Source organism: Ipomoea nil, unplaced genomic scaffold (assembly GCF_001879475.1).
Source record: "Ipomoea nil cultivar Tokyo-kokei standard unplaced genomic scaffold, Asagao_1.1 scaffold0519, whole genome shotgun sequence".
NCBI classification, from domain to species: Eukaryota; Viridiplantae; Streptophyta; class Magnoliopsida; order Solanales; family Convolvulaceae; genus Ipomoea; species Ipomoea nil.
The window spans coordinates 1,500,081-1,528,070 of record NW_017616947.1 but is presented as its reverse complement, the minus strand read 5'-3'; the positions used below and the strand labels follow the sequence as shown (position 1 = coordinate 1,528,070).

The following is a 27,990-nucleotide window of genomic DNA, read 5'->3' as shown; positions in this document are numbered from 1 at the left end:
AAATTTACCCATACAAAATTTAAAATTTACATTTTTTAAATTAATTTCTAAGTATAATTCTCTTAGTTATTATTCATATTTTTAGAATTATAATATATATGAATTACAATTATGAATAAATCTACTTAATTATGTAAATTTTTTCTATAAATTTATGTAAATATGTACATGATTAGAGATTATATTAACCATATAAAATTTAAATTTAAATATTGTACGTTATGTAACTAGATATTTGACCAAATATATAAGCATCCAACTATATTATTATATATTGTCCATTTTAATATTTTTTCATTTTTTAATTTAAATTCATAATAACAAAAAATTTTCTGTGCAACACACGTGTACAACACTAAAAATTCTTATTATCATAACATAACATAGTCCGTGCATCGCACGGGGATCATACTAATAAAAGTAGAGGCAAAATAGGAAATAAAATACTACGCCAAAAATGGCGTTTCATGAAACCGCACTATTCATGAAACGCCAAATTTTTTCCGCAATACGGTGTTCTTTGGAGCAATTCTGCGTCCATTTCTTTTGCCAATTTGGTGTTTGACGTCAGGTTGGAGATGGTCTCAAGGTCTCTATTCTTGGATTTCCCCTTTTTAGTTGTTCTATTTCTTTCGTCAATTCTATTTCTTTTTCCTGAGATTTTCGTAGTTTTTCTCTGGTTTCTTCATGTAGTTGCTTTTTTCTTTCCCTTTCACTTTCCAATATTCGATTTTTCTGCACGATATTGCTATTAATTCTGATAAGTTCTTGCCATTTTGATTGCATCTATGTATATGCATCAAGGAGTTCTTGAATGTCGTTTTATGCGAGGCAATTCTATATATGCATTAGAAGAAAACCCTAATTCAGTATAAGCACAATTTAAAGTACAAAGGTGAGAGACACTTTGACACAATAGATTTTTGATCTTCAATCTATTTATTGAAAACTACATTTCATACTATTCATATGCGAACTAGAACAATATAAGATTCTACTTATACTTTATAGTGATTAAGTTCTTGAACCTTGTGCCAAGCATCTTGTAGCACCTTTGTGACTCTTCTCGATGGAAGGTGATTAAAGCCCCTCTTTGAACCCCGTTGTATTCAGAATAGGACTCAGAATAGGAGTTAGAGACTGATTTTTTATCTTTTTCCTTTCCTTATTTAATTGATATTTTTTTTTAATAAATCCTGATATTTCTGAATTTTAACTTTAAATTATTTTTGCCAATAATTTAGGAAGTGAACCGGCTTTTCCTTTACCCCATGATTCCACAGATTCCCTGAAGAAATTACTTACCTGTAATGGCGGTTCAGTAAGCATTTACAGAAAGAAAATACTGCCTACATTTTCCTTTTATTTTCTACTAAAATAAAAATAAAAAGAAAAAAATCCAAAAGGGGTTAGGGCTTAGGGCTTTAGGCGCCTTTTTCCCTCTCTCTCGTTCTTGGTTGAAGCGGAGATGGCGGAGGAGGATGCGATGGTTAAAGAAGAGCTATCCAGCTCCTGCTGTATTGCCGTAAGTTTGCTTTTTCATCTTGCAATTTTTATTTTTATTTTTGTTTATTAAATTTTATCTTACAGAAATTTACGTGTTTTCTGCAGTGGAAGGAAAAGTACGCCAAGTTGAAGGAGAGGTATTCGAAGCTCGAAGATGGCCGCAATGCTCTTCGCAAGGGCCTATCCATCTTTGAGCAACAAATTACCAAGATACAATCCGAGAATCTCACTCTCAAGAAGGGTACTGCTGAACTGATATTTATTTATTTTTGTTTAAATTTCCAAATCGTTAAGCTTGTGTATGAATAAACTTGTCTGATTCTTATTTCATTAATTTTTAATGGGAAGTTAGAAATATTAGGATTTTGTACTCAACTTGCAGACTATTCCTGGGAGAATATATAATTGCAGGAGTGGAAAAATCCTTTTGGTTGAGATAGAGTTTATGAAATAATTTAGCTATTACTTAGAAACATCAATGTTTACTCTGAATTTCGCGACTACAACTTAGGGAGTGTATATGATTTTAGCAATGGAAAACTGATGTCTGAAAATTTTCAATTCCCATTTCTTTTTCATTAATGTAGAATTAATGAAAATATATTAGTTATAGTGCTGTATGAGTCCTCTATTTAACAACAGACCTTTTGTTTCTAAGATTGGGCTTGGCGTAGTAGTTAGGCTCATTCCTACTGAAAGTTATGGGCTCAGCACTTGAAACCACCACTTTGAGAAATAGAGGTAAGGTTGTGCTTGCCCTCCTTCCATAGACCTGCATGATGGGACCTCTTGGCAACTCTTATGTGCTATTCCTATAATTCACAAGATTTTGTGCTTATGCTGTTCAGTTTATCTATCCTCAATGGTTCTGTTAATAACTTTTTGTTTATTTCAGCTTATGAGAGTGAGAAAGTCAGAGCAGACAATTGGAGTGAAGAAAAAGCAAAAGAATCAGCTCTGAGGGCCTCCTTAGAGAGTGAAGTTGGCTCTTTAAGGTCCAATATTCTTTCATTGCAGCAGAATCCAGGTCCAGCCAGTCAAGATTTGGAGAGAGAAATGGTACAACTTCGGGAAGTTCTCTCAGAAAAGGATGCAGAGGTTAGCCGGCTTAAGGAGCTTCTTGAGAATGAGAGAACTAGAGCTGATTCAGAGAAAAAGAAAGCTGAGGCAGAGAGGAAAAAAGCTGATGATTTAAGGAAAAAATTGAAATCTGAGAAAAATAGGGCAGATGAAGAAAGGAGGCTTGTTGATATTGAAAGAAAAAAGGCTGAGGAAAATAGGCTTAGGTTGGAGACTGCGATGAAGGATGCTAATGAAGTAAAATTGAAGTTGGCTTCCGAGACATCAAAATTGGTAGAGATGAAAAAGAAGCTGGAGACGGAAGTACAAAACAGAATGGAAGATAGAAAATCGGCAGACTCATCAATATCTAAAGCTGTAGAGCAAACAAAGCTTGCTGATACAAACTTAAAGATTGCCATGGATGAGAAACGCCGAGCTGATGATTTGTCAAAGCAGTTGGACCAGCATAGGCAAAGGATTGAAATTTTAAAGAAGGAGATAGTTGAACTTAAGTCATCTAGAAAATTAGTTGATAAGCTACCTGATAAGGAGAGAGAAGTAGAAGAAAAACTTGCTCAGTTAGAGATGAAAAAACTAGAAGATAAGAAAAAAGTTGAGGCATACAAGAAAAAGGCTGCAGAAGAAAAGTGCCGTGCTGATCAGTTATCACGTGAGCTTAAAAATAACAAGCAAAGGCTAGAGGAGCTACAAAAGGAAATCCACGTCCTTATTTCCTCAAGATCATTTGCTGAATCTCCTCTTCATTCGCATGATAGGAGTTTCAAATACCAAACAGCTAAAATGAAATTCTTGAAGAAGCAATTGAAGTTGGAAAAGATGATAGTAAAGCACTCTGAAGAAGCCACAGAGCTTGAAAAAGCTCGTAATTGTTTACTACAAGAAGAACTACTATGCTTAAAACAAGAATTTTCTCAGTTTTCAAAGCGCTTGAATTTGTTGGATAAGTATTTCGTTTGCCGAGGTGAAGGTATTCATGACCTGGAAAAGGTTGGTTTTTCTTATGCTTGTTACTACCTAAAGCTCATTTTAGTTGGAATGCTTATTTTGATCAATTTGCTTGGGTGGTAGGCTTTTATTATTGTACTCTGACCTAAAATTCCCACTGATAGGTGTTTGACTTACCTATAGACTTGTATTAAGCTTGTTTTCTCCTCTCTAATCTTGTTAGATGTAATTCATAGTGTTTCTTTCCGTAGTTGAATAGAGTGTGCAATCTCATTCAGGTGGTCTTGTTTTGATAATTTTCTACTCTGCAGGTAAACTTGAAAAACCAACAATTTGGTGTTGAACCATATCAGATGCATTCTCTTCTCAAAGATGGGCTTGCTCGAGTGGCTGCTGCTGGTGAAACTGATTCATTCAGAGAAAATATGGAAGGTAGTGCATCTTTGCTTGCTATATCTGGAGGAAATGGCACTAGAAATGTTTCAGGTATTAATTCTAAATTGGAGCCGTTGCTTAAAGGCTTCAATAGAAAAGTATTACAGAGTTCTGCCATAAATTCCAGTTCGACATCTTTTTCTGATAGACCATTGGTGGGCTCACAGGAAAGACCTACTTCTGGCACCACATCAGCTAAATTTGCAGAAGAGAAATCAAACCTTCCAGCAGCCATATTGAGGTTATCTTGTGATTCAAAAGAAAAGTGTAATGAGAATCTTGCAACAATAACAGAAACTAGTGCCAAAAGTCCTATTAGTGGTTTTGCTACTGAGAGGAGAGGACTACATCAAAAGAAAAGGAAGAGGTCTATTGAAAGTTTGCATTCTGAGAAATTACCTCTCCTGCATACTGTGTTAGAAAGTCAAACTGATAAATCTGCAAACGTTGAAAGGTGTTTGCTTCCCGATGTGCAAGGGAATATTTGCAATCTGCATGCTAGATCTTACAAGAAGAGAAAGGCTTCTTTTGAGGAACAGAATAAGTGTCATTTAAATGTAGCAAATAGGGAAAATGCGAACCTCAAAATGTTAGGTATTGAAGGTTCTGACATCCACAAAAAATCAACTTCATCTGTCCAACATCGTAGTGAAACTGCTCATGGTTGGAAGGATAGGAGTGATGCTCTTGGAGATTTTGAGTTAGTGATTGGAAATGACTACATGAAGCTTCTTGATTTGGATAATACTGTAGATGAAGAATCTTATCGTTTAGCAGTTGAAATGCCTTTGTCACCTACACTTCCAGAGATTGAGTGTCAAAGCAGCGATGCACTTGTAGTGAGTAAATCTTATCTCTTATCAGATAAAACTTCACTTAAGGAATTTGCGCATATGAAGGAGAACCTCGCTCCATTAGAACATTTTGATGTCCTTGACGTGGAAATTGATTCAAATACGGCAAAGCTTGACACCTTAGGGGCTTCAAATTCATCATTACAAGAGATTAGCGATCATGCTGATACATCTGGCTTAAATGGTAATAGGCTTGATCACTCTCAAATTACCCATGTTAATACATCTAATTCTTCAGGTGAATCATTGGGTATGCCTGATACATCAGCCTGTGCAAATGAGAGATCGAAGATTTCAGGTGGAAGCAGAGACATTCCTTCAAGTCATAGTATTCCAAAATGTTATGTTGTGTTTTCAAATAATGACAAAGACGAAGGCATTTCCAGGGTATACTCTGCAGCCAACAACTTTATAGTTCAGTGTCCAATGGTTTCTTCTTCAAATTTGTTTGTTAGGAATATTCTCATCTTCATTTCTAATGCTCAAGATCTTTCAGCTAATAAGTAAGCAGCTTATGTTTTATTTCTTTCAATCATACTACCCTTTAAAAATAATTTTCTTTTCTTCATTATCTGAGATTCTGTTATTATTAATGTCTGGGTTGTGTGTAAGCTTTCTTGGGACTTCAGCTTCTCTGCTATTTGTGGTACATCGCATTCCCCATATGTTTCTTGCAATGTTTGTGACAAGTAACCTGCAGTTTGTATTGAAGTGTTGGAGTGGGATTTGCAAATGAATTGTCTATGATTGTCTTGAAAATAGAATAGTTGTTAGCCCAATTAGTATACTGAGTGTATTAATAACTTATTTATGATGGTCATGGGTGCATATCATTGTTCTCACGCCACCAAAATGCGTCATGATGGATTGATGGATGATGACTGCTGTCTGTTCTGTCAATCTGTTGAGCACCAACCTTCTTGGTGTTTCTTGTTTTATTAGTCATTGATTTGTAATCAACTTGTATACAATTAAGTGTGAACATTGTGAATAGCTGTTTCATGTTAATGGTTTTTCTTGTGAATAAATTTGGATAATGTTTTTGCCATATTTCCTCTGCATTTTTTCAAATGTGCTTGAATAAAGTTATATAAGTGCTTCTTGGTCCTCATGTAACATGAGTTTCATTGCTCATTGGCCATATTAATGAATTTTCTTTCCACATTATGTTCTTGGGATTGAGAATTTGGTGCTTTTGGTAGAATTATCTTTATGCTTGAATCAAGTTTTATTATCATCTTTTGTTCCTCACTGATTTAGCATGAATTTTGTTGCTTGTTGGCCTATCAATGAATTTTCTTTTCATATTATCCTTTGTTACATGAGATTGAGTATTTGAGTCTTTGGTGCTTTTGTAACTTGTAAGATTGTCTAAAATATAAGAATGGAGAAAGGAGTTAATATTTTCTCCATTTTTACTTTCTTCAGAGAGAAGGCCTCCGTGTTCTTGTCACTTGTGCTGCACTACATTTCTGAAATGGCACCAAGGGACATCAGAAATGGTTGGGATAGAGACTCAGTCCTGTTTATTGCATCTTTTGCTAAGCACATATATGCAGGTTTTTGGTCCTATCCTTCTTTTATGTGGAAATATCATGTTTAATACCTGGAATATTTTCCATTTTTAATAATTTTAATATTGATCAACTTATCATGACTTCTTTAAATCTGCAGAGCTTTCTGATGAGAACACTGGAATAATTTTTTTCAAATCATGCAATTTGTATGAACTGCTTGCTCTATTAGAGGACTTCATTTTACATAAAAAAGTCCTGGTATTTGATGGTGTATGCTCTGGTTCAAAGCCTTCAAACAATTCAAGGATCAACTTTTTTGTGAATGGTAATAGTGTAAGTTTGTTTAGTCAAGCAGCTTCTGTAAACTTGCTAGTAGTTGGGGGCATTTTGTTAGCATCATTATGTGCTGCAGTTGACCATATTGGTTTCATTTGTGAGGCTTCGTGCAACATTCTGAGGATGTCTAGATCTGACACTTCATTTGCACTAACAATTCTTCATATCTTTGCCTATTTGTGTGGGCCTGAGTGCTTTAGCATCAAGGAGTATAGCTTTGTAATGGCTGTGGTGAGATCCCTTGTTATGGTTCTTGAGAAGCTTAATCCTCTCGAACCGAATTCATGTTTCCCATCTTTGCCTGAGGGTCTGTCCAATATATGGTCAGACGGCAAGTGCCCATTTTCTGAAGATACATTTTCGATGGATGTCATCGCAACAATGCTCCTAGACAATCTTCAGAACTGTGCCTGGTCTAGTGTAAGGGAAAAGGATTTGGTTGACACAATCCATCCATCAACAGCTGGAGAGCAGTATGATACAGAGAAAACTATGGACATTTCTGCTCACAGAGAGGTGGTCATATCGCACACTGTTACTGATGGCAATGTGTGCTGCTTAGTTGATGTCCTTGCACTAATTGAGCTTGTAGCCTGTTTCATGGTATGCTTCTGAAATTCATCACTCTTAATTATTTCAATTGCTGTTTCAATGAAGAGTTAAATAGATCTTTTTACTCTACAAGGTATGTTGTTTGGAAAAATCTAGAAGGTTATGCATACATTTTCCAAACAATCTGTCTGGAGGGTAGGTGGCAATTTGACCCAACCTGCAGGAACATGGACCAAAGGGGCTAGGGATTTTTCTTGGTGACAGTTTTCGGGTGGGTTTAAAAAATTCCACTTGTCACAGGTTCAGGTCAGGACAGGTTTTAAAAACACCACTCACTTATCACCTGACTCAACTCCCTAATAATCTGCTATCTGTGTCCTAGGGTGGGTCTGCAAAGTACTGAGGATACCTTTCTAGTCTTCTCTCCAAATCTCTGCATCTCTATTCTTCCCTCAAGGTTAGACATGGGGGAAGAATAAGAGAGCAAAATGTAGTTTCATATATAGGAGGGAACACATAGTACTTTGACTATATGGAGGTTGATCATTTGGGGTTTATGATCCTTAAGGATATAGTTGAAGATTTAGGGTACAACATGAGTGAATGTAAATTATCTGAATATACTGTAACAAAATTATAAAATTATGAACTTTTTAGTACATGTCAGAGGCCAAGCTCTTTCCTTCCATATTTTTAAAAAATTTTTTTTTCATTTATATTTTCTGTTTCTAATACTCTATAGTAATTTAAAATGATCAAGGGATATGATAAAGGACATAACACAGTTGTATATAGAAAATCTCATAGGAAGTTGCTATACTTGTTTTCCTTGTAGTTCATTTAATGGAGCTACTTGCATTGCATATTTCTTGCAGAGCTGGGATTGGACTGTTGAGAGCATTGTTTGCCCAGTGTTCAAAATGTTGGAATCATGTTTACTGGAGCATGTTCCTGCTGCCATTGTTATTCTTCTCGCACAACTTGGAAGGTATGGAGTATTTCAGAATTGGAGGATATTTTCTATTCATTGGTTTAATCTCTTTTTCGTTCTTGACTTGGCAATGGATGCAACATTTAGTTGGGGCTTTAACATTTAAATTTTAAAACATGGTATATTGGTATTCTATTATTGACCATTCATCTGTACAGACAGATGGTCAAGACCTGAACGACCAAGTATTTCATACATACCAGAAAAGGATAACAACCTTCCCTGTGTTCTTCATTTTAAATTTTTTATTTTTGAAATATGAAGGACTTAAGCCCTGTTTGGTAAAATAGTTAGCCTATAGTCCAATTTTAGCTTATTTGACCACTATTAGTTGTTTGACTTGGTTTAAAAATCAATATAAGTGTTTGGTTAATTAGCTTTTTGTACTCCAAAATGCTAAAATTCAAAAAGCTACTCAAAGCAATTTTTTCAATTAGCTTTTTGAGGAAAGAAATTATACCAAACAGCTATCAGCTAACAGCTAATTTACCAAACACCTTTCTACAATCAGTTAATGTTATCAACTAATTATACCCTCTAATTAACCCAATCAGCTAACAGCCATTTACCAAACAGGGCCTTAGTTAAAACATATCAAGGTGGTGGATAACTCATAACAGCATGCATGTTCGTCTGATCTCCTTTTGGTAATCCATGAGAAAGATGATATTTCTGCAAACATTTGTTTGGTCTTATGCAATTATTATTATTATTTTTGTAAACTACATGCTGTTAAACATTTGTTGTGACTATTATTTGCTTTACAGGTTTGGGGTTTCTGCTAATGGATATGAAGACATTGGGGTTCAGAGCTTGAGAACATGGTTCTTGGCATTACTCTGCCAGTGTGATTCTAAAACAGTTGGTCTTGACGTCCAGTTTTCCATTGGAACTGCTTTACTTGGCCTCATTTCTCTCAACTTCGAGGAGGTTGTGGAAAGCAATACTGAAATTTCTGAATTTGGAAGTCAATATGATTCTGCCAATTGCTTAAGGAAGTGGTTTTCACTGTTGAGCAATGAACACCAATCGTCTTTCAGGAATTTGGTTTCTTCAAGTAAAAGTCACCAAACTGGACACATCCCTATTGTGCAATGATCAGTAGAATGTATGGGAGAGGGATGTATTGGTTTCTTTCCTTGTGTTTTGTATTTAGACGGACATCAAGTTTCCATGCACAAGTTGTCAAAGTAGGAATTTTTTTTATCAACCTGCTTTGGTTAGTCCTGCCTGTGCTTTCATTCTTGAACTATGATGGGATATTCAAAGGTACCTTTTTTTTTTCCCTGAAATATAGAAATTGTAATCTATGAATATCCCTCCCTCATTTCTATTGTTAAGTAATCCCAATTTTGGAATTATATGCTTGAACCAGCCTTTTTGGTACGTTAGGCTGCATTTGATATTGGTACCGTTAACCTTTTAAAAGATAGCTGTAAATGAAATTCTAGTCTGCATATGATGCTACAAATGTAGGTACTATTATGTTAGTAAATGAAACTTCTCTTACACATACATTTGAGATGTGGATTTAAAATCCATGGGAGGGATGCTTTGTTCATTTCTGAAATAGTTACCTGGATCAACCTGACCCTTAACCTTTGCTAATCTTTTGAAGTTACCTTTGAAGTATTTTATACCCCAAATTGCAGCATGTGAATAGCTTGTGTTTTGGTGTTGGTTGATTCCCAGGTCAAGGTCCCTGTAATTGACATAGGCAGCCCTTGGAGAAGATGATACATAGGGCCTCATGAAGTCGTGGAGCGTTCGGATCCACCGTATGGAAGCTTCTCCTTCTCTGTCTTCTCCCCATTTCACCAGGTATTGTATGTTGTATAGGTTTCCTTTTCTATGGGGAAAAGCAATTTCATCCTCAGAAATTTCTTCCATTTTCCCTCCAAAAGGATCCATTATCACGAAAACCAACTTACGGTCCAAAAACTTGTCCAAAATCCCCTTAAATGCTATCTCTGGCATAGGCTTCTCAACAAAATCTGATTTTCCCTTGAAACTCATCTTATATTGTGTTATTCTATCCAACAGTACTTCCAATGGTTCTCCTTTTCTATACCCTGTAAAGAACATCACAGATTCGATCCAACTCAGTTCAGTACAATCTTCTGCTCCGAGCTTTAACTCGGGAAATCTCTGGTTCATCAATGGGATGAGCTCCTTTTTTCTTCCTAGGAAGAGTGACTCAAATACCACTTGTACTGGGCTCTCACCATCTAGTTTCTGAATGAGGATTCTTATGAACAGATCTTTGGGCAGCTTAGCTGCAATGAATTGCCATCTGTGGACGAGTTTTATTCCTTGTTCTGGACTCAAGGTAATGGAAAAAACAGTCACGAGGGGCGGAACCCTAACCAGCCTAACTTTCCAGGCCGCAATCACCCCAAAGCTAGCCCCTCCACCACCTCTAATAGCCCAGAAAAGATCCTCTCCCATTGTTTTTCTGTCAAGAATCCTGCCATTCACATCCACCAACTCAGCATCAACCACATTGTCAGCTGCAAGCCCATGTTTCCTCATCATAGTGCCAATCCCACCTCCACTAAAGTGCCCACCAACACCCACACTGGGGTACAACCCTGCTGAAAACCCAAGACTGCCACCGCTTTCCTTAGCAATGGTATAGTAGAGCTCCCCGACTGTGGCGCCACTCTGAACCCACGCAGTCTCACCTTCCAAATCCACGCTAACTGACCGGAAATCATCAAGATCAATGACTACAAATGGGGAATGGTAGCAGAGATATGACAGGCCTTCATAGTCATGACCCCCACTTTTCATCCTGACTTGCATCCCATGCTTTCTGCTGCAAACAACAGCCGCTTGAATCTCGGCCAAAGTGGTTGGTGTAACTATGAACCGAGGCCTGGGTGCAGAAGTGGAGTTTAACCATCTGGGATTCTGTTGAGCAGATTGAAGTAGTGATGAATATGAAGAAGCGGTAGGGGAGTGAAGACGCGATGATGAATTCTTAACAGACATGCATTCTGCAAAACTGCCGTCTCCAGCATCGCAGCTGCGTATTATTGAGAGACAGAGCACAACAGTCATGCAATGGTAGTAATTCATCACTGTGTATTCTTCTATCTCACTTCACTGTGATGACAATCCTGAGTAATTCACCATACTAATTTATATATAATTACATATTTTAATTAATTAATATCTACTCCGTATCTGTGTATATAGTAATTAATTTATACATAATAATATATATAGTAATTAATATCTATAGTTATTATACATATATATTTACTTAATAAGGAACTACGTAATTAATACATGGTAATATATATTGTAATAGTAATTATATTAATAGACTAATAGATACACTAATATATATATGCTAAGGATCTTGGGAAAACAGTATTATAGGGGAGAAATAAGAATTCAATCTTAGCCTTAAATTTGTAAATATTTGATGGATCTGGTTAGATTTTTTTTTTTAAAAATCAATGAAAAAGTTAATTTTTAAATCTAAACTGTAAATGTTAGACCCTATATAGTAAAAAGTGAATTACTAAATCAAATAAAATAAACAATTCAACTAAACCGTAAAGTCTAACATTTACGGTTTAGATTTAAAATTTAACTTTTTCGTTGATTTTATAAAATTTATTAGATTTTCATATTTAGTTGTTAAAGATTACATATTTAAGTGTTTAAGTTTGTATAGTTGAAACCTTGTACTAAAAATACATGCATATTATGATAACATACTATACATAAATAAGTTGTCTATATCTTTGAGATAGGGAATTTCTATGGTGTTTGTCACTACTGTGTGTATCAAGACATAGTTTTTGTGAAATGCTTGTAGTAGAATTTTCCATAATACAATGTGATTTGTCTCTAGGCTGATTTCGATTAAAACAATGAGAGTTGAGAGACGTTTGCAGGTTGTCTTTGTTATATACTTGTATACTCCAATCGGCCGCACCATAAATAGTGCACGTAAATTGTCTATTCCCGCCGGTGCAACCAGACAAACATTCATTCATATAACTAATATAATGGGATTATATTATATGTGGAAACAAGTGGGTGAATCGTGATTCTCGTACTTAAAATCACAAATTTAATTCTTGCCAATATCTTTTCAATCGAGCCCGTCACATCTTAGTATAGTTTACCTGTCTTATATGATTTGCGCACTATACATTAGTGGAATTTAACTAGTCTCTTAAGTAGTATTATATTTGTGTTGATTTAGACTAGGTCTATTTTTATGTTCCTATGGACTAGGTCTATTACTTTATTCTCTCCCATGTATTCTTTGTACAATACATATTAGTAAATTACCTGTGTGATGCGCGGATAAATTTTTTTATTATATATTTATATAATAAAATTAAAGAAAATTATAAACAATTCTAATACATGAAAGTGTATATTTATTTGATTATAAGATTAGTGTAAAAGTATCACCAATTAATTGAATAATATATGACTCGGTTGTCTGCAATTATCTTTTAAGAATTACATGATTTAAGAAATTATATTGGTACTAAAATAAATATGGGAAAAGGGATTTTTTTTTTTTAAAAGGCATTAAACTGTGAAAAAAATTAGAATTAAATCACCTGATTTATAATTTTTTTGTTCCCATATATGATTTAGGTAATTAATGTAAAATAAATATGTTTCAAAGGGAGAACATTAAAAATTACATTTTAATATGAACGGCTGAGCGTATGCTCCAAGAAAGTCAAGAACGGTAATGGAGAACTCTCCGATGAATACGACTGATGAACCTTGCCCGTCGGTGACTCACCGGTCATCGGAGGACCAGGATCTACTTGAAAGAAGCACTAGGAGAGCTAAGAGGGGACGGGTAGAAGTGGACGCGCTGGCCTCGCCCACACTGGAAGCAGAACCCCGAGGTACTCCGATGGCGGAGGTAGCAAGGTCATCGGGCTCCAACCAGTGGGGAACCCCTGGTACCACACCGCATGTTGCATGGGGCCGATCTAGACCCAGTCAGGCAAGCTATTCGGATATCCCGAAAGAAGAAGCCTCGGATGACGAAGGCGGGGAGAATGAGTTCAGCGCCGAAGGATTTCCGGTAATCAGAGTGACGAAGGAGGAAAAACAACGTCTACGTCGCCCATGGTGTCGATCGCTTATCCTCCACCTATTGGGCAGAACAGTAAGCTATTCTTACCTATTTCAAAGATTATCAAGAATGTGGAAAACGGAGTCTGGTTTTGAATTAATCGCCCTCAGTAATGATTACTACATCGCGAAGTTTTATTCTGCAAAGGATTATGAAAATGTGAAGCTTGGTGGACCTTGGATGGTCCTTGACCACTATATCACGGTCCAGGAGTGGGAGCCGAAGTTTGACACAAGAAATAGGAAGACAAGCAAGGTTTTTGCGTGGATTCGGTTCCCAGCTATACCGATGGAGTACTTCAATGATGACTTTCTGAAGAAAATGGGGAAGTCAATTGGCCGGCCGGTCAAAATTGACACCACCACAAGCGCAGCTTCAAAAGGCAAATTCGCCAGAGTGTGTGTAGAGGTGGATATTATGAAGCCGCTGGTCTCAAAGTTCGTATTGCACGGGGTGGATTGGCCTATAGAGTACGAAGGTATACATCTCGTGTGTTTTAAATGTGGCATTTATGGGCATCGGCAAGACTCATGTGGCAAGGAGATGGAGGAAGGTCAAGCTATGGAAGATGGGGGACACGCAACCACGGCAGAGCAGACTGTGATCCCTATTCCTAAACCACCAGAGAAATATGGGTCGTGGATGTTGGTGACGCGGAGAGACAGACGCAATAATGGTAGGAACAATAATCGCTATACAGGTAGCCAGCCCAGAGATAGGCAGCAAGTCCCGGTGAGCACCAACCAAATTACGCCCCCTGGCACTGCAACACATTCAAGGTTCGGACCGTTGGATGGGTTAGATGAAGAGGAACCAATTCTTGACAAAGATTCTCACCAGGAGCAGATGGAAGGACATCATCGAGAGTCCGCACCCCCGCGGATGGTGTTTAGTGCCAGTACATCCCAGAATCACCCTGTTCGGAATAATGGGCAACCATCACAGCAGAGCAGAGGCCAAGAGCTACCGTCCCAACCGGAGGGTGGAACACCACTAGTCCATAATACGCCACTCCAAAATATTAGGACCAATCTCAGGCAACAGAGAACCCAGAATCCACAACGAAGAATGGTGGTGGCTAGTCAGCAGAGAAGAGTTACCATCACTCCCAGACGATCCCAGGCTAATAGGCAAAATGCAACTGGAACTCGGGAGCCCAGAAGTGGCACACCCAACCGGGCAGCAGCCGAATCCGAGCACACCGTAGTCAGGGGATCAAACAAAGGGAAAGATATTGTGTCAACGGTGGTGTGCCATTCGGATCACCAGCAGGCCTCACCACTAACGGCAGTCTTTGAGAATACCTTCAAAGAAAACCCCCCGGACCCCCTCAATTTCCCCCCGTGCCAGTTGAACCCCTAGATACTGCGATGATGGAGAATTTAGTCAATGATGACCTTTGTGGTCCTGCGGCCCCTGGCCATCTGCGCTCCTAAGCGCATTCCTTTACTTTGTGTCATATTTATGTCTATTTTAGTCTGGAATTGCCAAGGTGCGGCCTCCAATTCTTTTAGGCGCACCTTGAACACTTTTCTACGGTTACATAAACCGGATATTGTGTGTCTGCTTGAACCGAAAGTCTCGGGAAATCAAGCAAATAAAATTTGTTCTAATTTTGGGTTTGATGAGTGGGTAAGAGTGGAGGCCGTGGGGTTCTCTGGAGGCATTTGGATCATGTGGAAACTTTGTATGAATATAGCTGTTTACTAGACTCACCCACAGTTTGTTTCCTTGCAGGTTGAGGATGCAGCGGGTACAGCCTGGAACTTCTCCGTTGTGTATGGCAGCCCCTCTTATCATCTTAGGAGCTTCCTGTTCACGGATCTAACAGACAATTTCCCGGATCACAACTGGCCATGGCTTGTGGCTGGGGACTTCAACTCAGTCACCTTCCAAGATGAAGTTAGCAACAAAGAAGGATTCTCCTCCAGTAGATGTGCAGCGTTCAATCACTGGATCGCCAGGGAAGGCTTGGTGGACTTAGGCTTTGAAGGAGCTAAATTTACTTGGAGAAGGGGCCTCGATTCGGAAGCTTTTAGGGGAGCTAGGCTGGATCGAGCAATGGGCAACATAGCATGGAAGATAAACTTCCCTGACATAACAGTCAAGCTAGCATCTACCAATCATCAATTCGGACCACGCTCCTTTACTTATATCAAGGAGCCCGGCCATCTCTGTCAACAATCCTAGCTATTTTTGATTCAACCTAGCATGGGCAACGCATGCTAGCTTTGGAAATCTGGTGAAATCGGTATGGAATAGCAATATGGACCTGGAGACGAATAAACAGACCTTGTCAAAAGCTCTGTCCGAATGGAATAAATCGACGTTTAGTAAAATTTTTTATAGGAAGAAGCGCATTATGGCAAGGCTGGAGGGAATCCAAAGAAGACTATCTGTAAGTTTCAATCCGGCGCTTGCGAAATTAGACAAGAAGTTAAGAATGGAGCTAGAAGAAACTTTACACCAGGAGGAACTCCTTTGGTTTCAACGGTCTAAAGAGGACTGGATCACATCCGGGGATCGGAATACAAGATTTTATCACGCTGCGACCTCGGTGAAAAAGAAGATTACAAGGATCACGACACTCAAAGATGAGTTGGGTAACTTGCTTGCTTCGGAAGACTTGATTACCCAACATGTTCGCACATACTTTGTCAATCTGTTTGCAGCGGAACACTTGACTGAGAACTATCATAACCCCACTATCAACTTTCCCCATGTAAATAGTCTGGATTGGGCTCAAGTATATGCGTCGATTACCAAAGAAGATGTAAAACTTGCATTGTTCATGATGTCACCAGCCAAGGCGCCCGGACCAGATGGATACACTGCCGGATTTTACCAGAAGGCCTGGACAGTTTTAGGAGACACACTAACTGACTTTGTCTCAAAATTCTTTGCAGATGGCACCTTACCCTCGGGCTGCAACGACACGCTGATTTCATTGATCCCCAAGGTGTCAAACCCGGAGAACGTGAAACAACTGAGACCGATTGGCCTATGTAATGTGTCATATAAGCTCCTAACCAAAATGATGACCCTTAGACTAAAGAATATATCAAAGAAGCTCGTCGGTCCTCACCAGTCGAGCTTTGTGCCAGGAAGGCAAATTGTGGACAATGTCCTGATTTATCAAGAAATACTCAACTCTTTGAAGAACAAGAGAGGCAGCTCTGGGTGGTTCGTTATGAAAGTAGACCTAGAAAAGGCCTACGATAGACTTGATTGGGGTTTTATTGAAGATACGCTTCAAGCAATCGGGCTTAACCAAGATTGGAAAAGGAATATCATGAGCTGCGTGTCATCCTCCCGCTTATCCTTAATTTGGAATGGCCAAAGAACAGAATGGTTCAGGCCAGGGAGAGGGATAAGACAAGGAGACTCAATATCTCCACTACTATTTGTCCTTTGTGTATGGAAAGATTTAAGTCATATAATCCAGGAATCGGTCCTAGAAGGCCGCTGGAAAGGTATAAAAGCCTCAAGAAATGCTCCTAATGTTTCCCATTTGTTTTTTGCAGACGATCTAATACTATTTGGGGAAGCAACAGTAGAACAAGCCGTGGAAATGAGAAGATGTTTGGATCGATTTTGTGCATGCTCCGGTCAAAGAATCAGCCTCAACAAGTCTTCAATATTCTTCTCAAAGAACGTGGATGCAGCAACTCAGCAAAGGATAGAGGAAACAGCAGGTGTGACCAGTGTTTCTGACATGGGGAAATACTTAGGCGTCCCTTCATTACACGGTAGAATAAAAGCTGAATCCTTTTCTGGGATCATAGAGAGAATTCAAGACCGGTTGGCTGGATGGAAATCCAAAACGCTTTCACTGGCTGGAAGGCACACGCTAGCCCAGTCTGTTCTATCTTCCATCACGTACTATACAATGCAATCTGTTTTGCTACCAACCGGAGTTGTCAATAGTATAGAGAGGTTGATCAGAGACTTCATCTGGGGCAGCAAAGCAGGGGAACGCAAATGTCATCTTGTGAACTGGGACATACTCACACAAAGCAAATCACGAGGAGGCCTAGGCATCAAGATATTAGAACATATGAACCATGCATTCCTTGCTAAGCTTGGATGGAGACTCATACAGGAGGAAGAAAGCCTTTGGTCGCAGATTTTTAAAGCAAAATATAATATCTCTTCAACTGATTTCTCATCTTGGAAACCGAAGGGAAACATGTCCAACGCATGGAGAGGCATACTCAAGGCGGTCCCTATTTTGCAGAAAGGCACCAAGAAGCATGTGAGAAATGGCCGAAGTACTTCATTTTGGCGTGACCACTGGTTGTTGGACAGACCACTCGCCGAGTGCGTAACGAATCAGGTAGCGGTAGATGATCTGAATAAATCGGTGGCCCAGTATTGGGATGGGGAGGCAAGTTGGGATTGGAACTGACTCGAACCAGTGTTACCTCAAGAGATATGCGATAAGTTGGCGGCGTGTATTATTCTAGACAGCCCGGAGTTAAGCGATCTAATTGGTTGGAATAATGAAGTGTCCGGGAGTTTTTCTGTGGCCTCTGCTTATGATCTGTCTACAAATGCAGCTGGAACAGTCGAGGTGGCGAAATGGAATAGCATATGGAGACTCAAGGTGCCGAACCGCATTCGTACTTTCTTGTGGCTTGCGGTCCACGAGAAAATCATGACCAATAGCAATAGATTCAAGCGTGGTTTCTCAGAAGACGATAAGTGCCCGCTGTGCAGGGTCTCGATCGAAGACACGGAGCATGTTCTTCGAAAATGTCCCGTAGCGAATATGTTATGGAATAATGTTCTAGGAACCGAGTATGATAGAAATGCCTCCCTATCGTTTCAAGTCTGGCTAGAAAAAGGCATCTCGAATGAAGGAAGAGGCCGAACCCCCCACAATCCCGCCACCCTCTTTGCCGTTACATGTTGGTGGCTATGGAAGTGGAGGAACGAATATGTTTTTGAAGGTACAACCAAGTCACTCCAATTCAAAGCAAAGTGGATACAGGCTCAAGTCGAAGAAGTCAATCTAGCTTTCTCCAAAGACAGTAAAACCAGTAATGCTCACGATGCCTCTTCATGGAAACTCCTCTGTTGGGAAAAACCACCTGAAGATTATGTCAAGGTCAATGTCGACGGTTCGGTTTCACAGGCAAACAGAGCTAGTAGCGGGGGAGTGATCAGGAATCATGAGGGACAATGGTGCACAGGATTTTCTTACTCTATTGGGAGCTGCTCACCACTAGAAGCGGAGGCTTGGGCCCTCCTTAAAGGGATCCAATTGACCATAGACAGAGGTTTTTCCAAGGCTATTTTTGAGACTGATTCGCACGAAGTGGTAGAGTATATGCTTGGAGGCAGGTCGCCACGCATCACGGCACACAACATCCTAGAGGCCTGCAAAAAAGAACTTACCAGGATTGAAATCTGGTAGGTGGTAGCAGTACTTCGGGAGCAAAACCGCACAGCAGATTGTTTAGCTAAACTCTCTAACAATCTCCCGGTGGGAATTCACATATACTCCGAGCCCCCGGTTCTGGCTAGAGGTGCCTTGGAAGACGATCTGTCTTGCATTCCCAGGTGGAGGAATGTGCATAATAATGTTGATAACTTGTAGTAGGCGTTTTTGGGTTTCCCCCTCCAGTCAGATATAAAAAAAAGGGAGAACATTAGGCAATAATATGGAAACAAAACATGAGAAATTTCATTACTATTTTGGTAAATTTGTGTTAGAAAGTAAAAAAGATAATAAATTTAATAACACTTGTAATATTGAAACATGATAATATAATAAGGTCAAATTTTTACAAAATTTGAAAAAACTTCATTGTATACAAAGGAAAAAAGTTAGGCAATAGTCTGGAATTAAAAATACTTGGAATAGGATTCTCTCGCCGTTTTCGCGAGTTTTTTAGGGTTTCAACATCTTTCCGCCGTGGCTCGGTGTCGACGACTTACGATATCCCTGCGCTTGAATACGATCGTAACGTATGGCTGCTCAGGAGGTTATTGATCAGCGTGCTAGTCTGACTTTGGTGGATGTGGATGATGAAGAGCTTGCTGTACAAGTCCCGTTTGAACCTGGTGAACACGAAGCGGAGGAGGAGGGGTACTATGCGGTTGGCAGGTTGCTCACGAACCGGGCTGTCCGGTTTGCCTACTTTCAAGACACCATGGCAGGTGTGTGGCAGGCGGCTATGGGTGTAAACATGCGAGAGCTTCAACCACGGAGGTTTCTTTTTCGTTTCTATCATGAAGTCGATCTCCAGCGCATTCTAAGCGAAGGCCCTTGGGCGTATGAGCAAAGTTTGTTAGTTCTAAAAAGGCTGGGACCAAGGGAGGATCCGGAGGCTGTTCAGTTGGATCATGCGGAATTCTGGGTTCAGATACATGCATTGTCGGTTGGATTTCGTTCGGAGTCAGTAGTCAAGGCTATCGGCTCGTTCCTGGGGATTGTGGTGCAATCTGATGAGAGAAATTTTGATGGGTCCATGAGGACGTATTATCGTGTTCGGGTGTCGCTGGACATTTCCAAGCCTCTCAAGAAGCAGATGAAGCTTAAGCGGGATGCCGGGAATTGGGCTGTCATTGATTTTCAGTATGAACGTTTGCCGACCTTTTGTTTCTTATGTGGGTTGGTTGGGCATGGGGATAGACATTGCAGGCTTGCGTTGGATCGCACTGATCCGAAGGCCGAGAAGCCATACGGGGCCTGGTTACGAGCTTCTTCTCGCCGGGGTCCGCCAACGACGAATAGAAGTTGGATTCCCCCAGAGACTGCAGCAGAGCGAAGGTTGTGGAGATCACCTGTTATGGGGGTTGATGCGGTTTCCAGTAGTACAGACGGGAAGGTGATGGGCAGTGGGGGTGATTTGGGACTGGGCAGTGGGAGGCCGAATTGTGTTGCTGGGGTTGCATGTGTTGTGCCGGGGGTTGTTGTAGGGGAGCAGAAGAGACGGAGGGTGGAGGAGGTTCGAGCCGAGGTGAGTGAGGGTCGAGGGGAAATGGACTGCGAAGTGGCTATGTCAAAAAACGGATTTGGGGCGGGACTTGCGGAGCAAGCACGCTGAGAATTATGAGTCTGATTTCCTATAATTGCCGGGGGCTTGGCAACCTGACGGCAGTTCGTGTTTTAGCGGACCTTGTTCGCACTAAGAGGCCGAGTGTGGTTTACTTGATTGAGACCTTTGTTGATAAGCAGCGTATGGAGGATGTTAGAGTGCAACTGGGGTTTGATTGTGTCTTTACAGTGGAGGCGGATGGTCGGAGGGGGGGGGGGGGGGTTTAGCGTTGTTATGGATGAATAATGTGGATTTGAGAGTTACGGGTTATTCTGCAAATCATATTGATAGTGAGATACGGTTGGATGTTGGTAGTCCCTCCTGGCGTTTTACTGGATTTTATGGGTACCCGGAGATACACCGTAGGCGGGAGGCGTGGTAGCTGTTGCGTACCTTGTCATCTCGGTCTTCTCTACCGTGGTTGGTGATGGGGGATTTTAATGATCTCTTAGATCAGTCTGAGAAGGTTGGTCGGGCCCCCCATCCACCTTGGTTGATAAATGGTTTTAGAGAGGCTATTGCTGACTGTGATTTGCAGGATGTTCCGTTTGAGGAACCCCAGTTCACTTGGGTCAAGTCGCGGGGTACGGGTGGAATGATTGAGGAGAAGTTGGACCGTATATTGGCAAGTGAGGATTGGTTAAATCTGTTTCAGGGTGCTCAGGCACTTTCTCTGGTACCACCATACAGTGATCATCTACCCCTGTTTCTTACGCCGGTTACTCTCCCACGAGTTCGGAAGCGGGCCAGGTTTTGTTTTGATAATATGTGGCTGCGGGAAGAAACGTATAGGGAAATTGTTACCCAGAGTTGGGACAGAACGGTGGGTCTGGATACGTTAGCAAGGGTGGAGGCTTGTGCTCTTGACATAAAGAGATGAGGGCGGAATTATAATAGAGATTTTCAGCGGAAGATAGAGCATAATAAGCAACGCTTGGTTTGGTTGAGAGGGCGTCGTGATGAGCATGGGATGCGAGAGTATGATGCAGTGGAGAGGGAATTGCTCTTTTTGTTGGAGCAACAACATTATTTCTGGAAACAGCGGGCTAAGGAGTTTTGGTACCAAGGTGGGGATGTCAATAGCAAGTTTTTTCACAATTCTGTGAAAGCTAGACGCCGACGAAATACTATTAGACGACTCCAGGATGAAAATGGGAACTGGGTGGAGGATGCGGAGGGGTTAGACAATGTTATGCTAAATTATTATACTGGACTGTTTACCCCGGATTATGGAGAGATGCAGGAGGTAGTTGATGCAATAACTGAGAAGGTAATTGAGCATGATAATGCTATGCTGCTGCGCCCGCTGAGTATGGAGGAGGTTCGTGCTGCGGTGTTTCAGATGCATCTTGACAAGTCCTCGGGTCCAGATGGTTTCGGACCGGGGTTTTTCCAATATTTCTGGGACATTGCGGGGGGGAGGGGGGGGAGGGGGGGAGGTAACGGCTTTTTGCAGGGGTTTCCTGGAAACGGCCAAGCTCCCGCAAAGGGCTAATGATACTCTCGTTGTTTTGATTCCAAAGAAGACTAGGCCGGAAACTATGAAGGATCTACGCCCGATAGCTTTGTGTAACGTTATTTATAAGATAGCGGCAAAGGTATGTGCAAATCGTATAAAACCCTTGCTGCAGAAGTTGATTTCGTGTGCTCAAAGTGCCTTTGTCCCGGGGCGCTTAATAACTTACAATATCATGCTTGCCTACGAGGTCCACCACTTTTTGAAACGTAAGACCCAGGGACATGAGGGGGTCGTTGCGTTGAAGCTTGACATGTCCAAAGTCTATGATCGGGTGGAGTGGGAGTTTCTTCGGGCAGTGTTGCTCAAGATGGGGTTTGGTATTCGTTGGGTTGATATTTTGCTTGAAACGGTAACCTTAGTTCAGTACCATATCTTACATGATCAGCGGCATCTGAGACCGATTATTCCAGGAAGGGGACTTCGTCAGGGGGACTCGCTTTCCCCGTATTTGTTCCTCTTTGTGGCCGAGGGGTTGAGTGCTATGATTGAAAGGAGCATGTCTGCGGGCCGATTGCATGGGGTTTCGGTAGCTAGGGGTGCACCTTCTGTCTCTCATATTCTCTTTGCAGATGACTCCCTCCTGTTTCTACGGGCAAATGAGGAGGAAAGCGTCCAAATGAGGTATGTGCTGGACACTTATGCCAGGGCTTCTGGCCAGCATATTAATTATGATAAATCTGCTGCATGTTTTAGTGCAAATGTGCCACATAATAGAAGGAATGAGGTAGTTGATATTCTGGGAGTGGAGGAGGGTGAAACGAGTGGGAAGTATTTGGGTTTGCCATCCCTAGTGGGGAGGAGGAAAAAGGCTATTCTGGGGTTTCTGAAGGATCGTATACTCACCAAGGTTCGTTCTTGGAATGCAAAGTTCTTGTCAAGAGCTGGGAGGGAGGTTCTTTTGAAAAATGTTTTGCAGGCAATGCCAGCATATGCTATGATGGTGTTTTTGCTTCCCTTGGGCCTATGTCGGGAAATATAGATAATTATGAACCAATACTGGTGGACTGGTGGTGTGGGAAATGGCCGTGGAATAAGGTGGCGATCATGGGAGGGTCTGTCAAGGCCTAAAGCATGTGGTGGAATGGGCTTTCGTTGTCTACATGAGATGAACAAAGCTCTTCTAGGGAAGCAGGCATGGAGGCCAATTTCCAATCCCACAAGCCTAGTGGCTCGTGTGTTTAAGGCTCGCTATTACCCGGATTGTGACTTTTTTGATGCCAGGGAAGGGAGCAACCCATCCTACATTTGGCGGGGTATGCTAGAGGTTAAAGGCTGCTTGAAGGAGGGCTGTAGAAGGGTCATAGGCGATGGCAATGGGACTATTATTAGCAGGGATCCTTGGCTACCAGTGGATGATAATCCGTTTGTGGAAACGGAGTTGCACCAGACAGTTTATGAGGCACCGGTGGCTTCCCTGATGGATTTGCATGGTACAAGTTGGGATGTGGATTGTGTAAAGGATATTTTTAATGCTCGCGATGCTAAATTAATTTTGAATATTCCTGTCAGTATTCGGAAGCCTCGTGATAAGTGGTTTTGGCAATGGGAGCAGAAGGGTGCGTATTTGGTCAAGTCATGCTATAAGCAGCTTACAAAGGTGGCTGCGAGTGACCGCCCATGGGCAAGTATTTGGAGCCTGCATGTCCCTCCTAAGGTGAAGAATTTTTGTTGGCAGTTAGCGTCCCTCTATCTTCCTACACGTGATATTTTGATGACTAAGAATGTTGCATGCTTGGTGGATTGCCATATGTGCAGGCAGGTGCAGGAGTTGGCCATGCATCTTTTTGTTCAGTGTGGGAAGGCAGTTCGGCTTTGGAACATGTTGGGGATGCCGCATGTGAGTAACTATGATGGTAATCATCTGGGTGACTGGTTCTTTTGGGCTTTGGGCACATTAGATTTAATTGCAAAGTCTAAGTTTGTTATGGCTTGTTGGGGTGTGTGGTGCAGTAGGAATGAGAGAGTGTGGAAGGGCATTGATTATGACTTATCTACTATGTTGCATAGGGCTTTGGCATTTTTGGAATGTTGGGGAGATGCTAACGAAAAGCTGCAAGTTGGTGCTGGTCACATGGACACACGCCGTGGCTGCTTGGACAAGGCCAGCGCATGGGAGGCTTAAGCTTAATACTGATGCTGCGTTAAGGGAGGAGGATAATGCTATGGGGTTCGGCTGGGTCTTGCGGGATGATGGTGGTAATTTCCTAGCTGCAAAGAATGTCAAAGTGCCCGGGTTGTGTACGGTTAGGAAAGCAGAGGTGCTTTCTATTCAGGAGGCGTTGAGTTGGCCAAAGGGCACTGGTTTGGGTGCTGTGGATGTGGTAACAGATTGTCTGATTGTTTTTAATGCTATTACTTCAGTTTCATTTATTTCAGTTTTTGGTTATTTAGTGGATGATGTAAAGAACTTGGCATATGAGATTGAAGATGTGAGGTTCTGTCATGTTAAGCGATCTGCGAATTGTGCTGCCCACACTGTTGCTAGGGAGGCCTTTTCTGTGTCACGTTGCGGTGAGTGGTTGGATGAACCACCTGCCTTCCTTGTTAACATTCTTGATTCCGATTTAATGAATTAAACTTCTCTTTCAAAAAATACTTGGAATCAAAACATGAGAAATTTCATTATTACTTTTATAAATTTGTGTTAGAAAGTAAAAAAGACAAGAAATTTAATAACAATTATAATATTAAAATATGATAATAAAATAAGGTCAAATTTTTACAAAATTTGAAAAAACTTCATTGTATACAACGTTTGTTGTTGAAGTTGTTTTGTTACTTTCACTGTCACAAATCAATATTTTCAACCAATTTGAATTAGTGTAAATTTGTATGATTTTTCAAAAGGAAAATGTAAGTAAGACAATTATATTAGTGTTGAATTGCAGGTTTGTCTGCAGGCCGTTAGCTCGTGAAGAACAGTAATAAAGAGTAATAATAGCAGGAAGAAGAAGAATAAAGAACAGAGAAAAGTCATTCTTATTATCATCATCAATCTCGGTACAGTATTACAATGGTATATATAATCTCTATCATAATAGCCTTTAGGACTCTTACATTATTAGAAATCCTACAGTATTAAGAATCATATCATCAATATAAAGACAGAATGATGTCCACATAAGGTTTTACAACACTCCCCTTGGACATTATTTTGTCCTAATCATGCCTCGTTAAAAACTCGCTAGAAAATCCCTATGGGAAAAACCTAGTCAAGAAAAGAGTATATGATATATGGATAACCATGTGTTACATTAGTTGTCTCATTAAAAACCTTACACTAAGAAAATCCAGTGGGAAAAACTTAGTTAACGGCAAAAGAGTACAACCATAAGCCTTTAAGGCATAATCGACATAATCTTCAGGATTTTGGGGTTTGTCTACTTAAGCAATTATTTTGCAACTTTTCCCCGTTGCCACTTCATACTTCATTTTTACTTTCCAAAAATCTTGCTAAAAATCAAAGAAAGAAGGTCCATTTCCCACGTAGTTCGTCGGTAAAACCAACGATTCTTTTCTCAAAGTAATAGACAGATCTTTTTCTAGTTAGACTTCGAAGCACACCAGCGGCGTGCGTTGCGTGATTCTACTGTGTTTTTTGCACTTGACTAGGTGGACAGTTGACCGGAAGATAACTTCGATTCGTCCAGCCAGCAGGCGGGCGGCGTGGTTATCTTGTGTTTCAACACTAGAAAGCGAGTGGCTCTTCTAGGCGGGCAGCTGCAATGTGCCTCGTTAAAAACCTCACTAGAAAGTTCAGTGGGAAAAAACTAGTTGAGGAAAAGAGTGCATGATGTATGTGTATTCTTGTTTTAGATTAGTTGCTTCATTAAAAACCTTAGATTTAAGGAAAAACCCTGTTGGGAAAAACTTAACTAAGGAAAAGAGTACAACTATTAGTCTTCAAGACCCAATCTTCAGGATTGATTCATGCAAAATGATGCTCCCCCTCAAGATAACAACCTTTAAGTTCCATACATTAAATTTCCAAAATGTATAGGGGAATTTTGTAAATACACATGTACAACTGTCAATGGAATAAATATACTCTATAATAATCTCATGACTCTTTTGGAGCTCACGTGGGTATAATATTGACATCATAATATCTAGTCAAAAAGGATTTCATTATATCTCCTTTTATCATTTGTGCAACACAATCTTTATTGTCCCTTTGTTGGACAATAGGGGTAAATATAGCACAACCAGTTTTGGAACTTGGTATTATGGGGATACAAAAATAATAGCCAGTACCCAAGTAGCCCATTATATATTGGCTTGTCTAAGTATCCAATCAAAATCATATATTGGCTAACTGGTGTATAAAAATTCTTCAAGAAAAAACTCGATCTTCAAGTCGAGATAATACTTAGCTTTCCCAAGCTTTTATTAAAAAAAATCTCCGTCTTTAGACATGAACTGATATCATCAAGCTCTTTATAGATTTCATTGATGTTTACACTATCAATATTGACTGAGATAATAAATAAATAAGTTCATTATCAACTCTTTATTGAGCACATAATGATACATATTATTCCTTCTTCATGAGTATAATAACTCCATTCGCAACTCTTTAAAGAGTACATAATGACACATAAATACATATTTCTTCTTCGAGAGGAAAATACTCAGCCAATTATTAACTATTTCAGGTCATATAAAGACCTTAATATTTTAATGATGCGATTTTCACTTGAGAACTTAAAATCCTTCGGGGACTTTTGCATATCTTAAGGGGGTGCATTCAATCATGACTTTCATAGAGTTTTAAAGACTTTTTATGAACTTTAAAAGTTTGGATGTATTCAATTCAAACTTTTAGAGAGTCTTTAGAAGTCAAGTGGTATTCAATCAAGATTTTTAAAGAGTCTTTAAAAGTCGTGTGGTATTCGATTAAGACTTTTAAAGAGTCTTTAAAAGTCATGTGGTATTCAAAAAGTTATGAACTTTTGCAGCCTTTCTAATTTTAAGACTTTTGTAGATTTTTCCTTCTCAAATATAAATAGTTGAAATCCAACCATCAACCCCCAGATTTTAAATTTTCTTTCTAACAACTTTAAATGTCTTTTCTCTCTATTTAAACTCTATTTTTTCTCCATATTTAAACTCTATAAACCTATCTAAATTCAATAAACCTATTTTTTTCTTCATTATCCTATATTTTCCTCATACCTAAACTTTACCAATTTTTCTATCTCCTAAAAATTCGAAATAATATTATTTTTACTTAATTATTGCTTGTTTATATTGATTTTTATTTTTTTCTATGAATTTTTTATCCCTAACTTTCTCTAATTCTCCCTAAATACATGAACACATCAAATTTTTCATCATCAAATTTTAGTATATGTTTCATAATATTCATATAAATACTTATATATTTTGATTTTTATTCTTTTTATGTTTATATTCGTAATATATATTTTTCCTTTTTTTTAACAATAGGTTACTACGAATAGCGAATTACTGTTCACAACAACAATTTGGGGTTGCAAACAGTTGCACCTTGTTGTTGTTTGCAATCTCAAATTGCTATTGCAAATAATAGTTCTTTGCGTGATGCCTAGCAATATATCAAGTATAATTTTATATATATTATTAATATTAATTTTTTTTATTTTATGCAACTTGTAATTATATTTTTAAATATTTTATTTGATAAAGTCTTTTATTGTATATAAATATAAATTTTATTGTTCAATATTGTTATGAAATTCTAATGAAATAATTTTTTTGATGTATATATATATATATATATATATATATATATATATATATATATATATATATATATATATATATATATATGTATATATAAAAGTAATTAGCATATAAGTCTCAACATACTATGGATAAAAATAATATTGTTGAGAATGTTAATGTGGGTGAAGAACTATATAATATGAAGAATTTTATGATATATTATAAATGTTTTGTAAGAAAATTGTAAATGATAAGAATCAAAATCATTGAAAGTTTGTAAGGATGTATTCAATTTAGAATTTCAATGACTTTTGTAGACTTTTTAAATAAAAAGTTATAAAAGTCTATGAATGTTTTTTATATAGACTTTTA

At 39.3% G+C, this 27,990-nt stretch overlaps 2 protein-coding genes across 3 annotated transcripts; one reads left to right on the top strand and one right to left on the bottom strand.

Annotated features, from left to right (window-relative positions):
- Positions 1 to 1,376: 1,376 nt before the first annotated feature.
- LOC109174116 lies at positions 1,377 to 10,553 on the top strand. 2 transcript variants are annotated; one of them, XR_002053019.1, is made up of 10 exons: positions 1,377 to 1,525; positions 1,612 to 1,747; positions 2,402 to 3,576; positions 3,846 to 5,323; positions 6,252 to 6,382; positions 6,498 to 7,279; positions 8,104 to 8,216; positions 8,987 to 9,488; positions 9,912 to 10,040; positions 10,479 to 10,553. XR_002053019.1 is itself a non-coding variant. In XM_019323410.1 (8 exons), exons 1-8 carry the CDS (start codon positions 1,469 to 1,471, stop codon positions 9,315 to 9,317), a joined length of 4,203 nt encoding a protein of 1,400 aa, XP_019178955.1. In that variant the 5' UTR covers positions 1,377 to 1,468; the 3' UTR covers positions 9,318 to 9,593. The 2 variants fall into 2 exon arrangements, 1 of the variants encoding a protein (XP_019178955.1); XM_019323410.1 differs by lacking the exons at positions 9,912 to 10,040; positions 10,479 to 10,553 and having other exon boundaries at positions 8,987 to 9,593.
- On the bottom strand, positions 9,705 to 11,407 carry LOC109174117 (berberine bridge enzyme-like 22). The gene has a single exon (XM_019323411.1). It carries the CDS (start codon positions 11,298 to 11,300, stop codon positions 9,726 to 9,728), a length of 1,575 nt encoding a protein of 524 aa, XP_019178956.1. The 5' UTR covers positions 11,301 to 11,407; the 3' UTR covers positions 9,705 to 9,725.
- Positions 11,408 to 27,990: the final 16,583 nt, after the last annotated feature.

Excerpts from the sequence above, each read along its gene's own strand:
- LOC109174116 (XM_019323410.1), top strand. The coding sequence starts at position 1,469 with ATGGCGGAGGAGGATGCGATGGTTAAAGAAGAGCTATCCAGCTCCTGC. Across the intron at positions 1,748-2,401 it reads GAATCTCACTCTCAAGAAGG|CTTATGAGAGTGAGAAAGTC; the intron begins GTACTGCTGAAC and ends TGTTTATTTCAG. Across the intron at positions 7,280-8,103 it reads AGCTTGTAGCCTGTTTCATG|AGCTGGGATTGGACTGTTGA; the intron begins GTATGCTTCTGA and ends TATTTCTTGCAG.
- LOC109174117 (XM_019323411.1), bottom strand. The coding sequence starts at position 11,300 with ATGAATTACTACCATTGCATGACTGTTGTGCTCTGTCTCTCAATAATA.